Source organism: Pogona vitticeps, chromosome 1 (assembly GCF_051106095.1).
Source record: "Pogona vitticeps strain Pit_001003342236 chromosome 1, PviZW2.1, whole genome shotgun sequence".
Classification (NCBI taxonomy): domain Eukaryota; kingdom Metazoa; phylum Chordata; class Lepidosauria; order Squamata; family Agamidae; genus Pogona; species Pogona vitticeps.
In genome coordinates this window covers 303,989,433-304,003,058 of record NC_135783.1, presented here as the reverse complement: position 1 = coordinate 304,003,058, position 13,626 = coordinate 303,989,433, and the positions used below count along the sequence as shown (strand labels likewise).

Below are 13,626 nucleotides of genomic sequence, written 5' to 3'. Positions count from 1 at the left end.
ATACAAATAGGTTTGGTTGTTGTGGGTTTTTTGGGCTCTTTGGCCGTGTTCTGAAGGTTGTTTTTCCTAACATTTTGCCTGTCTCTGTGGCCGCCGGCATCTTCCTCCGAAGATAAGACTACAGTACTTCTGTGCATGTACAGAAAAGCTTCTTTCTGAGGGATAGGTACTTTTATTTCTCCAAATTCCTCTGCAAAAACCCCCTTTCCGTGAAGCATTTGGAAGAATCCCCTCATGACGAAATGTGAGTCCTATTGAGAGTCTGAGCACTCCTCGTCATATATTATCGTCCTGCCTATCCAACGCAACGGTAGCCCAGTATTTTTCTGCTCACGCCCTTCGAAACGCTGCAGCCAAGAAAACTACCGTTCCCATAATGCCCCGGAATCCAATCAGAGGCGGAAGAGCTAAAAGGAGTCCAATAAGGTGCAACGAGCCGTCGAGAGTTGGTGGCGGTTAAAATTTGAACATAGTGGCGGCGGAGGCTTAGCGGATGGACTGGGCTGAACTTCGGCTTCTCGCCGCATAGTGAGTAAACGAAAGGCTTTACGAGGACCCCTTCCTTCCACCCCCAGTTTTGTGCCCTCTGACGAGGTCTAAGAGAGGTGCGTGCGGATGATGGCGAGGTGTTCTTTTCGCAGTTGTGGTCCGTGCACAAGGCAGGGCAGCAAAATGCTGGGGACCCTCTAATTTCCACCTTTCAGTTTCTGGAAGGAGGTTTGGGCTCTTGGTCGCCTTTGTTCTGGAAACTCAGCGGTACCGGGTTCGTGAGGTTTGGACAAGAACATCGAACTCTCTACTGCCATAACTGCTATCCATTCACACGAACAAGCAGGCTGAAGGGAGTTCTTTTAAAAATAAGCATACACCTTTGCTCCTTCCAACTTTAATTCTTTCCAGTCGTGACGAGAAAATAGGTAATTGAAGCCAAAGAGGTTTTGTTGAATTGGAGTAATTGCGAATGTGTTGCTAATCTCTGTGCTGCTCAAGTGCGTGTGTTGATTGTTTACTTATTACTGTAGTTACATTCCTGCCCTTTGTCCAATGAGCTTGAAATGTTGTACTGTACAGGGCTTTTCTCGTTGTTTCCTTTTCACAACAACCCTGTGAGGTAGCCTAAGGTGTGAGAGAATGGCCCAGCATAACTCAGTGAATTTCATAGCACTGGGCGAACTGGTCTTCTAAATCCTAGTTTAGCAAGCTAATGGTTAGAACATGCTGTTACCTGTTCATTGATCCAACAAATTGGGTTATTCTAAATGTCTTCCTTGATTCCACACATATAACAGCAATTATCTTCATTTCTTCTCATCTCTAGGGTTTATAGACCTATCAAAAGTCTTAAATATAGACAATCATGTCCCTGGATGGGAATGAGTGGGAGCTGAGCAAAGAGAATGTGCAACCCCTTAGGCAAGGGAGGGTGATGGCTACCCTGCAAGAAGCTCTGGCCCAGCAGGATGTTTCCACCCACACAACCATCCAGCTGCAAAAGCGGTGAGTGTGTTGTTGTTTGTCTCTATGCAACCTGCTAAACTCTTGCTTTAGGAGAGCTACTATGCATGCCTTCCAGATGTTTTGGACTATAATTCCCATTAAACCCAGGCACCAAGCACAGATTCAGGAGGTTATGGTCCAAGGACTCTAGTTCTTTACAAGGAACACAGATAAATCTGTTTTATGCAAATACTAGATATTTCCTGCACCAAGGATGCAAGGCCCAAATGATGTACTTGTATCTTCAAACAGCTTTTAGCACATGAAAAGGTTAACTGGGCTAGTATACATCAGTCTTTGCACATGCATTTGAAAACATGTATGTTGTTAGACAAGGTTCGAACATTTTGCATTTCTAGCAATTTTATTTATCAAGGAGAGATGTTTTATGAAAACAGAGGTATATCAACTTCTTAAGAGGGACAAAATCAAATATAATTCTAGAGTAGGGCTACTTTAAAATGACTGTGCAGTTATGTTTGTATAAGTGAAACAAAAGCAAAGCATGCTGCTTATATACCACCCAATAGTGCTTAAATCAGTCTCTGGGCATTTTCAGTTTACCAGCCTCAGAAGGATGGGATGTTGAGACAACCTTGAGCCAGCTACCTGAGCCTGTCAGGATCAATCTTGGGTCATGAGCAGAGGCTTCACTGCACTGCTGCTATTTAACCACTGCACCATGAAGTTCTGTGGTCTTTAGTACCACCCCTTGGTCATTGGCTGCCTTATATTCAGTCAGTCAGAGAAGTGGTTAATTTAGTTTACTATTATTGTAACTAGTAGAGGCTTAACAAGATCTTGGACAAAGAAGTCCTGGCGAAGTCCTGGCAATTGACTTTGGATTCTCTTATATTCAAAGTGTTTGCCTTATCACTGAGCTGTGATCAGTCTTCCTTTTTTCCTGTTGGTAAAATGAGTGCACTTTTAAAATTCTGTATCAGTCAACCAAATATGCTTCCTTCTCATAGTTCCGTATTTTTCTGTCTATAAGATGCCCTATGTATAAGACCGCCATGTTTTTCTCCCCCCCCCCTTTCTAACCCCAAAATTAAGAAACCTTAACTTAGCTCTGAGTATTCAGCCTCTGGGCTCAGAATGCTCGGACATTACGAGTCCCTGTTGAATCTGAGCATTGCCTGTAGGTTCCACCTCCAATGAGGTGTGTTCCAATTGGTTTGTACAGCATCAGCTGACATCAGGTATATCAGGCTTGTGAGTGGAGAAAGCTAAATCTCCTGACTGTAGGAAGCTAAGCCTTGTGATTGGAGGCAGCCTGTTTGCAGAGGCAAGGTATGTGCTATTTTTTCTCTCCTCACCTCATTTCTGTGTATAATTTTAGACAAAATTTTAGACAAAATAACTAAACACATTTTTCAGATGTAGGTGCTTTACTTTGATGTTTGCCTCTAATTTCAGAGAGTTTGAATCTGAAATTCGCTTTTACAGTGGAGATGATCCTCTGGATGTCTGGGACAGGTGAGCTCTAATTTGATGAAATAAAATGTGAGTAGTTCTCAGTTTTAAATCTTGATGTCTCTTTCTTGTGTTCATAATTTTTTAAATATCTCTAGATATATCAAATGGACAGAGCAGACCTTTCCTCAAGGTGGTAAAGAGAGCAACCTCTCTGCTGTGTTGGAGAGAGCTGTTAAAGCACTGAATGAGCAGCAAAGATATTACCAAGACCCTCGCTACCTCAGCCTCTGGCTTAAATTTGTGAGTGTACTGCATGTGTTTTCTCACATATGCTATATTACAGTTTACTGAGTTATAAGCTGTTGTTCAGATAAGCTGTAACAGTTTGCTTAATGCTGTGAACACATTTTACAATAATTTGCCCACATCACACCTTACAAACACAAGTCAAATCAATAGACATTCACAGTTCCTGTTTCCCATATCTCAGTTTCTTGACAGCTGGCTAAAAACCTTTTAATTAACACAAAAGACCCAAAAAGAGATTATTTATCAGAGAGTGAAAATATTTCATTATGTGCAGAAAACATTTTCTTGATTAATGTGTATGTGTGTGTATGTATATATGTGTATATGTATATGTATATATATATATGTATAAAAAACAGCCAAGCAGTGATTCTTAACCTTTGTTACTCAGGTGTTTTTGAACTGCAACTCCCAAAAACCCCAGCCAGCAGAACTGATGGTGAAGGCTTCTGGGAGTTGCAGTCCAAAAACATCTGAGTAACAAAGGTTAAGAACCAGTGTCTTAAAGCAGTGGTCCCCAACCTTCGGCCTCCAGATGTTCTTGGGCTACAACTCCCAGAAACCTTCACCACCACCTCTGCTGGCCAGGATTTCTGGGAGTTGAAGTCCAAGAACATCTGGAGGCCCAAGGTTGGGGACCACTGTCTTAAAGCACAGTTCCCCAACCGGTGGCCCGGCGCCGGCCGCAGACATGAGTCTCCACCCACCCACCCGCGGGGCCTGTTGTGCTTGCGGGTGGGAAAGGCCGGGAGGAGCTGGCAGAGGCCCAAGAGAACCTGCAGAGGTGCCAAAGTAAATGTTTCTCTCCCCCCCCCCCACTTCCCACATGCTTTCTGCTAAGTAATTCCAGCTGGAGGGAGAGTCCCCTCCTGACTTTCTTATCAAGCAGGAGGAGGAGGGCAGGAAGGATGCCGCCCTCTCCTTTTGTGTCTCACCCCAAGTGGTGCATGCTTGTACGTGTGGAGAAAGAAGAGGGGAGTGAGAGGAATCAACCTCGTAAGTGACCTATGGTGCTATTTAGTGAGAAACCTAAACTTTGTGTCCTCTGGCACAACTTCATGACACGCCTCCCTCCGCAAGCATGACATGCCCACCTGTGAGGGTGACACACCCATACCTGAGCGCGGGGATGCCCCAGCTGTCCACACACAGAGCCCGTACCCCCCTCCCAAACAGTCCGTGGACTGAAAAAGGTTGGGGACTGCTGTCTTAAAACATTAATTAAATAATTTAGTTAATTGAGTAAAACTTGTACCGAGAACTGAATTCATGGTCTGTTTGATAATCTTTTTTTAAAAATGAATTCCATACAAGCATATGGACAAAATAACTCATTTGTTCATTTAATTTGGTCCTTATAATGATCCTTTATTTATTTGTATTGGACTGTTGCAGAATTTAAAATTATTTGTGCATATCAAATATAGGTACAGTTTAAAAACAAATGAAAATGTTATGATAATTAGACTAATTTTCACTAGAAGTAGGGTACTTCAATGGTATTATCCTGACCATTTGCTAGATCTTTTGTACACATTCGTGGGGCATATATTGCATGTACATACTGTATGTGCTGCGTTGGTTGAATTTCTTACAGGAAATTTGTCCTGTATCTAAGTTGCCACATTTTACTTGATTATTCTTTAATCTTTCTACTTCATTTTGAAGTCTATTAAGTGACTTCCATATGGTCCAGCAAGAATTTTGTCCTAGTGGGAGATACTCTTCAGCATTCACCCATTTGTCAAGGTGTGTCGTTCTGCCAACTCCTGCGACATTGCTGGAACCAGTTGTATTGGCTCTTGCCTTTCCATTGGACCATTTCAGCAATGTGGAGAGGGGGGGATCTGCTGCTTGGGTAACAGCCTATCCTCCATATTACCTTACCCGGGCTTCATGCTCTGGAGAGGACACTCCTCGATTCAGAGCATGTTACCATAGTCTCTCGAGACTGAAGGATGCCTTATGCTATGCTATTTCTGTTCCCCACAGACTTAGCCTGGCCTTCTCTGGTTTAGTATTTAGAGCTTGGGATATGTGCAGGAAGCATTTCCTTGATTGTAACCCACTGCAACGCGCTCTATGTGGGGCTGCCTTTGAGGTTGACGTGGAAACTTCAGATGGTGCAGAATGCAGTGGCCAGGCTCCTTACTGGAGTGAGAAAATTCCAGCACATTTCTCCTACCCTGGCCAGACCATTGGCTGCCCATTCGTTTCTGCATCAATTTCAAAGTTTTAATGCTTACTTATAAGGCCCTAAATGGTTTGGGATCTCGATACTTGGCGGAACGCCTGCTCCCACCAAGATCTACCTGGACCACCCGCGCGAGCCAGGAGGTGAGGCTGAGGAGCCTGACGCCGAGGCCTGGAGGGAAAAGACTCGAAACCAGGCCTTCTCGGCAGTGGCTCATCTTTGGAACAGTCTTCCTCCTGAGATTCGTGCGGCCCCTACGCTGGGTACAGTTAAAACCCAACTAAAAACATGGCTTTACATCCAGGCCTTCCCTCCTGCCAGCATTTAACTTCCTTTCTCTTGGCTATCTATCATTTATCATCTTTTGGAATGTTTTGTTACTATGATGTCAATGATTTATATTATTTAATTGTATATATGCTTGTTGTTAGCCGCCCAGAGTGGTAGAATATACTAGATGGGCGGGGTATAAATCAAATAAATAAATAAATAAACTGAGGGGTTTGTGTCCATGAAATGGATGTGATTGTTGCTCTGTTACCTTATTCACTAGTTGGTAGTAGCTCTCAACATACTTTTGGAAAGGCATTGCTAACCACATAATGGATTTTTCAATGGGGTTAGGTTTAGAGTAGCCGGTAATAATCCTATATGATTCTTTAAGAATTAGATCCACTTGTTTGATCCTGAGGGCTGAGAGAACTGGGATGGGAGTGGCAGAGGGATGCCTTACTTCAATTTATGTGCATAAAATCCTAGCCTTTCAAAGAAAAAAGGGGGGGGGGAAGGACCTTGAGCTAATTAATCAAACCTTAAGAACGGCTTATGTTTTAAGGAGGGAATGGCTTGGTTTGAGAGTGCAGATGATACTGTGTTTCACAAATCCTGTAGATACATGGTTTTCACTGACTGGATGGCTCACTGAACAATGTTTGAAATTACTTGAGCCCATAATGACTGGGAAACAAAAAGGAAGTGGAGATTCTTGTGGTTCTTTGTTTCAAAACAGCTATAGGGAGCTAGAAGCTGCTGAATTCTGTCTGATGTTGCTCCTTTAAAGAACATTTGCTTCTTTTTTTGGTATGAGAAAGCCTTCACTCCCTTATGTTCTTCAGGGGAACTGTTGCAGTGAACCTCTGGACCTGTATGGCTATCTTCACAGCCAAGGCATAGGCACATCACTGGCACAACTCTACATCACTTGGGCAGAGGAACTTGAGGCAAGAGGGAATTACAGGAAAGCAGACTTAATCTTCCAGGATGGGCTTCTGTGCAAAGCGGAGCCTATGGATAAACTACTCTGCCATCACAGGTAACCTGTCACAAGGACTGTAGGATTTGGACTTAAAGGATCTGCTTACAGGGTTTTGTTTTATTTTATTTTTTTTGCAGAGAGAGTGCCAACTGGAGCCTGGCAAGGAACAGAAGAATTCTGACCACATAAATTTGTTTTGAGTATCAAACTAATTTGAGTATCGTCACTGAAATTCGCTCACAACCTTTCATACACAAATCCATTCCATGATAACCCCATACTACTTCATTTAAGTGATACGATTTAGAGGGGAATGATTTTTACATTGCAATAAACAATAGGGAATCAGAAATATTTGCTAATCTGCTGCAAGCATCCAGAGACCTAACAGTCTTTTAAAACTATCTGTATCACTCCTGAAGCTGCATCTTGAGAGTGCTGTGTTCAGAAGCTAGTATTTTAGGATTAATCTGATTTTTTATTTCCTTTTTTTGCCTCAAAGTATTGCTTCTGGTTTAAGAGTGATATGCTAGTAGTATGTTGCCTTTTAACTTGTTCTTATATGAACACCCAAAGTGTGGATAGTTTACTTTTTGAACTATAGCCAGCATAGCCCTGGCCCATGCTGATTAGTGCATTAGTACTAGTTCTAAGGTGTAATCTCACCAAAAGATGCCAGTGAGAAAATGTCCAAATAACCCCCAAATGTGCATTCTAATATTTCAGAAGCAAGCAGTAAATATTACTTGTTATTCTGGAAAAGTAACGTTGCCAGTCATTTTGCTGTACTCCACACATGGTGGCCTTCTGTGCCTCTCCAAATATTGAGTAGACCCTCTGAAACAATGCGTGTGGGGGGGCGGTTTCTGCAGAGTGGGAAAATTTAACAAATTCAGCAAGGAATGTCTTGCAGAAGTAAAAGTGCTTTACCAATCATGCAGCATCTCTGCATCCAAGCCAGCCTATTAGTTCTGAAGCAGTAGTGTGTACACATCAAAGATTTTGCTGTTTCTGTGTTCAGACAGTTCCAGGCCCGTGTGTCTCGACAGGCTTTGGAAAACCTAGAGATAGACTGTGATGTGGAAGAGCCACTGGATAGTCTTCCTTCTGAACCTCAGAGAACCACATTGGCAGAACTTAAGGGAAGAGGAAAGAAAACAGTGAAAGCCCCAATCAGCCGAGTAGGAAATGCAGTGAAGTGTAAGTTGAGCCTGGCTAATTTTGTGCCATTATTAGTACGGCCTGAACTGTGGATGTTTAACTTCATAATCATGTTCTTCTAGTCCCAATCCAAGGACAAACACTTCAGATTCCATCATCTCAGCAAAGATCGAATTGTCCAGCCTTTGCTGTATTCGATGAAAACAGAGATGTGGCTTCTAGACCTGAGCTTCTACCACTTGTACCACAGTCATGGGTTGCACCTCCACCAGTAAAGTTTAAGGAGAATGAATTGCAGGCAGGACCATGGAACCTAGGCAGGGTAAGAAGAAATGGCAGACCTACTCATTTAAGTTGAGATATATGGGATGTTGCTATCTAAAAGCTCTTAATTCTTTCTGAAGTAAATGTTTCCCAAGATGATGGAGAATTAGATACTCTTCTGACATTGATGTTATTGAGGCTCATTCTGAATGGAATCTTCTCTCTTTACTATTCTTAAAGTGCAAAAGTTCAAACTGTTTGTTCTGAATGCTTATTGCTTTATTACTTGGTATTCAAATTGCTCTTGCACATGTCAACTGGCTAACATGTTGAACATTCAGATTAGAAGAAGTCTTCAGCAACATACTTCAGAATTGTGGAACCAGTACTGTTTCTTGCTATAATGAGAAGAAATAATTTTAGGCTGGAGTAGTTGTCAGAGAATTGGCTAATTAAATGAAATTGGTACTTTGTCTACACACTTAAAAAAAGCTAGACTTAGATTCGGGGATCTTGTTCTCACCAAATGTTTTTTTCAGTTCTGTCCATATTTTAGAATCTGGAGTACTCTCAACTCTTTTGAAACAGATTAAAGCGCAGGAGCTACCGTATTTTTTGCTCCATAAGACACACTTCTCCCCCCCAAAAAAAAAATGGAGGGAAAAGTGTGCGCATCTTATGGAGTGAATACTGTAAAAAATGGTGCAGACCCCCCAGAGCCCATGCCACTGTACTCCTCCTCTTTGGTCAACCCTCCGCTCCGGGTTTCTCTCATCTCTCTGCGTCTCCCTCACTAGGCCAGGACCTGAACATCAGAAGGGCATGTGCTGTTGCACCGCCATTACCAGGGGAATGCGATATAAGGGGAGACTCAATATGGGGGAGCACAATAAGTGTCTTCTCCTCCTCCCCCCTCCGTAGCTTTCCTCTCTTCTCATTTGTCTCAGCTTTCTTCTCACCCTTGCCTTGCTTTTCGCTCTGCCAGCCCTTTTGCTCACACAGTGGTGGTGGCTCCTCTTCACACTTTCCTCTTCCTTCCTCTCCCCTTCCCACCTCTCTCTCTTCTGTCTCTCAGGATGCCTGTCAGGGACTGGCTGAGGTGTCTCTTCTGCACTCCCCCAAAAATAAGGGTGTGTGTGGGGGAACCAGGTAACGATAAACGAGAGCAGGGAGCCCACGATTACTACTTGGGCTATGGTTCCCGCCACCGCCCAGACAGCCAGGCGTGACTGAAGTTTTTTTCCTGTTTTCCTCCCTCTAAAATTATGTGCATCTTATAGTCAGATGTGTCTTATGGAGCAAAAATTACGGTAATTGGAACCCAGGCTCTGTTTAAATTTTTCCATGGAATTAATTGGAACATTTCACATAGTAAATGGAGAGCCAGTCTGTTATGGTGGATAGAGTTATGGACTGTTCAACTGCCACTGAAAATCACTTGGAGGTGCAGGCGATGGGACTGAGAAAACCACTTCCTAAATGTCTTTTATTTAAAATATTTATTGTCTTTTTGCCTGCTAACAGATGTCGATGGTGGCTTACACTAAAAACATAAGTATTTAAAAATAAAAATAAGTCAGTGGTGGCTGGAAAATGTTTTGCACTTAATCTGTGGCACTCTTAAAGTTTGCACCCTGAGCTGCTCCAGTATGATTTTGCCCATGAGTGCAGCCTCTTTTCTTAGATGGTCAGAAGGAATGCTCCTCTAGCTTTCAACTCATCAAGCCTTAAATACAGAGAGCTCTCTTCCTGCTAAAATACTTGTCATTTGTTTTTTGTCAGTAAATATATTCTGAGCCTTATTTGTACAGTGGTGCCCTGCATGACGACAACCCCACAGAACGGCGAAATCACATGATGATGACTTTTTTTGTGATCGCTATAGCGATTGCAAAATGATGTTTCCTATGGGGGATTTTCATTTGACGATGATTAGGTCCTTGCTTCACAAACTATTTGTTTGCAAAACGACGATTTTTCTGGCTTCACAAAATGGCTGCCCTGTGTTTTCCGAACCCATGCTTTACAGGGCAGCCATTTTAACAGTTGATCGGCGCTCGGAAAATGGCTTCCCCTATGGCCGATCTTCGCTGGATGACAAGGTAATTTCCCCATTGGAATGCATTAAATGGGCTTCAATGCATTCCAATGGGGAATTGTTTTTCGCTGCAAGATGTTTTCGCTTAACAGCGATTTCAGGGGAACGGATTATCGTCGTGGTGCGGGGCACCACTGTATAGGGAAAATGTGGCATATTGTGGAAGGGAAAGCTGAGGTCTCTCTGGTGCTTAGGGTAGAATGGAGCAGAGTCCTAGTCTTTCTGTCTGTCCCATGCAACAGAGTGGCTCTCAATTTAACATTAGAGACTTTTCAGTTAATTCCATAGAACAATTTAAAAAGAGCTTTGGTTTTGTTTAGTTCCTTTTGTTTGGTCTCTTTCATTAGAGTTGAAAGAAAGCAGATTCTAAAATATGACCACAATAGAGATTTAAAAAAAAATACATTGTGAGTCTCAGTCTAGCTTTTCTTTTAAAAAAAGCAACTATACAAAATACCGAAGTGCAGTCTAAGAGAGGAAGTTGCCAGTTCTACACTGATCCTAAAAATGCTCTATTTCCTATACTTAACTTTGCTTTATCTTTCTGTAATTAATCAATCAAGAACAAAACTCTGGTAAAGTTGACAATTTTGTTAAAGAGCCTGAGGGTTACTAGCATTTATAGTGCAGTTTTTTGTGAGGCGGGATGGGCAATTTGTGATCCTCAGAAGGTGTTGAGTTGCAGCATCCCTAATCCCTATTCAGCATGACCAGTGCTGAAAACTAATGGGGGTTCTAATCCAGCAGTATCTGCAAGGGCACATGTTGGCACTCCTGATGTAAGGGACAGGATGATGCATGTTTTAAAAGGCCCTCAAAAGGCACACAGGTGTGATACGTCATGATACCAACAGTGGCTTTCTTTTCCTTCAGCGTCCCCGGAACAATATGGATTCTGCTAACGTAACTCCTGTTGTAGTCCCCAGTTTTACCCCATATGTTGAGGAGTCTGCACAGCAACAAGCCATGTAAGGTTTTTTTGCTTTCACTAATTAAACAGCAGCCAGAAGGATACGGGGGATGGGGTGTGAAGTTGCAAAACTCTGCTCTATGAGTGGGTATTGTAGTAAAACTGATATGTTTGGGGTTTCTTATGTATAAAACAATGCCCGTGAGGTCCCTTATTGTTTCTCTAGGAGTTTATTCAACAGTTTAAGACTAGAACAGTTGATAAAGAAAATTGCACTGCTCTGCTGGAACAAAAATCTTTTTTAAACTTTGTATAATAGCCTTATATTCCAAGGGACTGAGGTTTTAATAGCTCTTAGGCTAAGGAAGCAATTCCAGAGTGTTTTGTTTTTATATTACTAACAATCTGTAAAAGTGGCAGATAATCAAAGAACACAAACAAATGCTCAGATTTTGTTTCAGTTATAGAAACAGGAATCTTGCGTAAAATGCTATAGCCATACTTCAGTATAGTGGACCCTCGAATTACAAAGGTCCTTACTTGCGGAAATTTCAAGGTTTGAAAAGCTCCGGCCGCAAAATTTTAGTTTGACTTGTGGCCGGAGCTTCGACCTACAAAAGGCAGGTGGAAAGGGCATGAAATTCAAAGCTACCCCAGCTGCCCTCTTGTATCCTGTCCCCAGTGCCCTCTGCCTCCTGTCCATAGGAGGCAGAGGGCACTGGGGACAGGAGACAAGAGGGCAGCGGGTGCAGCTTTCATAGCCCCGAAAGCCGCCAGTGGGCGTGGAGTGGCTTTCGGCTTGCCAGGCTCCTGGCAAGCCAAAAACCACCCCAACCTCTGCACCTGCTGCCAGCTTTTGGCTTTTGGTGCTTCGAAAGCTGCACCCGCTGCCTTCTTGTCTCCTGTCCCCACGGGGACGGGAGGCAGAGGGCAGCAGGTGCAGCTTTAGAAGCCCGGGATTTTTTTTCCTTTGGTTGGAATGGATTCAATGGCTTTCAGTGCATTCCTATGGGAAATGGACCCTCGACTTACAGACTTTTCGACCTGCGGCCACTGCTTCAATACGGATTAATTCCGTAAGTCGAGGGTCCACTGTACATATTGAATATAGGTGGAACACTTTTCATATCTTTCTATGGTGCTCCTTAATTCTTGTAATTAGAGTCAGAGGCCTGTATGTTTTCAGAACAGAATATAGGTCTGGTAATAGAGCCATCACTTCTAAATACAAAAATCCAGACCCTGTTAAATACAAGGCTTGCAGCTGTAGCCTGTAAATTTATTTGTTTTATTTATTTATTGGATTTCTGTCCCGCCCATCTAGACCAAAGGTCTACTCTAAATATTCTCCTAAAAATAGAAGGGCTCATAATTTGTATTAAATGCAAAAGTCTGAATATATTGGGACATATTTGCTGCAGAGGATCTTGGTATACTTGCACAAAGCTCCATGGCTATTCATCTTCCATCCTTATAAGATGTTGTCAGCAGCAAAGACCTTCAATTTACTGTCCTCCTGTTATTTTGTGAGGCCAGAGTTTATGGCTGATTTCCTGTATGTTATTATATAACACAGTCCTTTTGGATAAATGAGTTTAACCACTTAAAAACCTGCCAGCTGAGGGGTAAGAAGGGACATCTCTATCTTGGGTGGTGTGAGCTGACAGGACTTTGGAAGTGGTAAATCTGCTACTTCATTCTCATCTTCCCTCAACCTTACTTGCTGTCATTTTTTTCTTATAACTTCTTACGTGATTTCTTTAACACGGATGTAGTCAAATTTACAAAGCCTGCAAAAATAGGTAGTCAAATTACATTTGTCTGTTGGACAAATTGCTCTTCTTTCCATGTCTCAAAATGATTTTTTAAAAAATCTTGTAGGAGGTGACTTCCTAATAATTTGATGAACAATTTATTGGTTTCTCTTTCCTTACGTCACCTGTTTGTTCTTCCCCAGGACTCCTTGTAAAATAGAGTCTAGCATGAATTGTGTGCTAAGTGTAAGAAAGCCTGGGAAAGACGAAGATCCACTACATCGCGTACAAAGCCATCAGCAAGATAGTCAGGAAAAAAAAGAACAACCAATGTATTGTAAAGATAAAGTATATGCTGGAGTGGAAGAGTTCTCCTTGGAAGAAATTAGGGCTGAAATCTACAGAAACAAAGCAAAGAAGAAAAGAGAAGGTAACTTCTGGAAATGGTTGGGAAAATTTTTTAAAAAACTCCATTACTTCTTAATGTCAGTCATTATTAGAAAAGTTTTAGGCAAGAAAGCATTCATAATTTACAAAGGTCACCATAGTCAATGTCATGTGATTTTTTTTAAAAAAAGCAGTTCAAAAGTACTTCTGGATTATATCTGTGAAGATTCTCAGTCATCTAGGTGAGGTTATCTGGAAGCTGAGTCATGACAACTGGACTTCTTTCTTATTAGGTTGAAATGTTTCTCTACTCATCCAAATACTGAAGAAGCTACTTGGATGAGTAGCGAAACATTTCAGCCTAATAAGAGCCCAGTT

The 13,626-nt window shown here is 42.2% G+C and overlaps 1 protein-coding gene across 3 annotated transcripts in view; it reads left to right on the top strand.

Moving 5' to 3' along the window:
• Positions 1 to 274: 274 nt before the first annotated feature.
• BUB1B (BUB1 mitotic checkpoint serine/threonine kinase B) overlaps positions 275 to 13,626 on the top strand; it is a 37,960-nt gene continuing 24,608 nt past the window's right edge. The window contains exons 1-9 of one of the 3 annotated variants that reach the window (XM_020795778.3): positions 275 to 917; positions 1,319 to 1,497; positions 2,917 to 2,976; positions 3,072 to 3,216; positions 6,535 to 6,731; positions 7,696 to 7,874; positions 7,958 to 8,157; positions 11,071 to 11,165; positions 13,065 to 13,291. In XM_020795778.3, the coding sequence (XP_020651437.3) occupies positions 1,358 to 1,497; positions 2,917 to 2,976; positions 3,072 to 3,216; positions 6,535 to 6,731; positions 7,696 to 7,874; positions 7,958 to 8,157; positions 11,071 to 11,165; positions 13,065 to 13,291 (1,243 nt within the window). In that variant the 5' untranslated portion in view covers positions 275 to 917; positions 1,319 to 1,357. The remainder of the gene's footprint in view (positions 918 to 1,318; positions 1,498 to 2,916; positions 2,977 to 3,071; positions 3,217 to 6,534; positions 6,732 to 7,695; positions 7,875 to 7,957; positions 8,158 to 11,070; positions 11,166 to 13,064; positions 13,292 to 13,626) is intronic. The other 2 variants (XM_020795780.3, XM_020795779.3) reach the window with 2 other exon arrangements.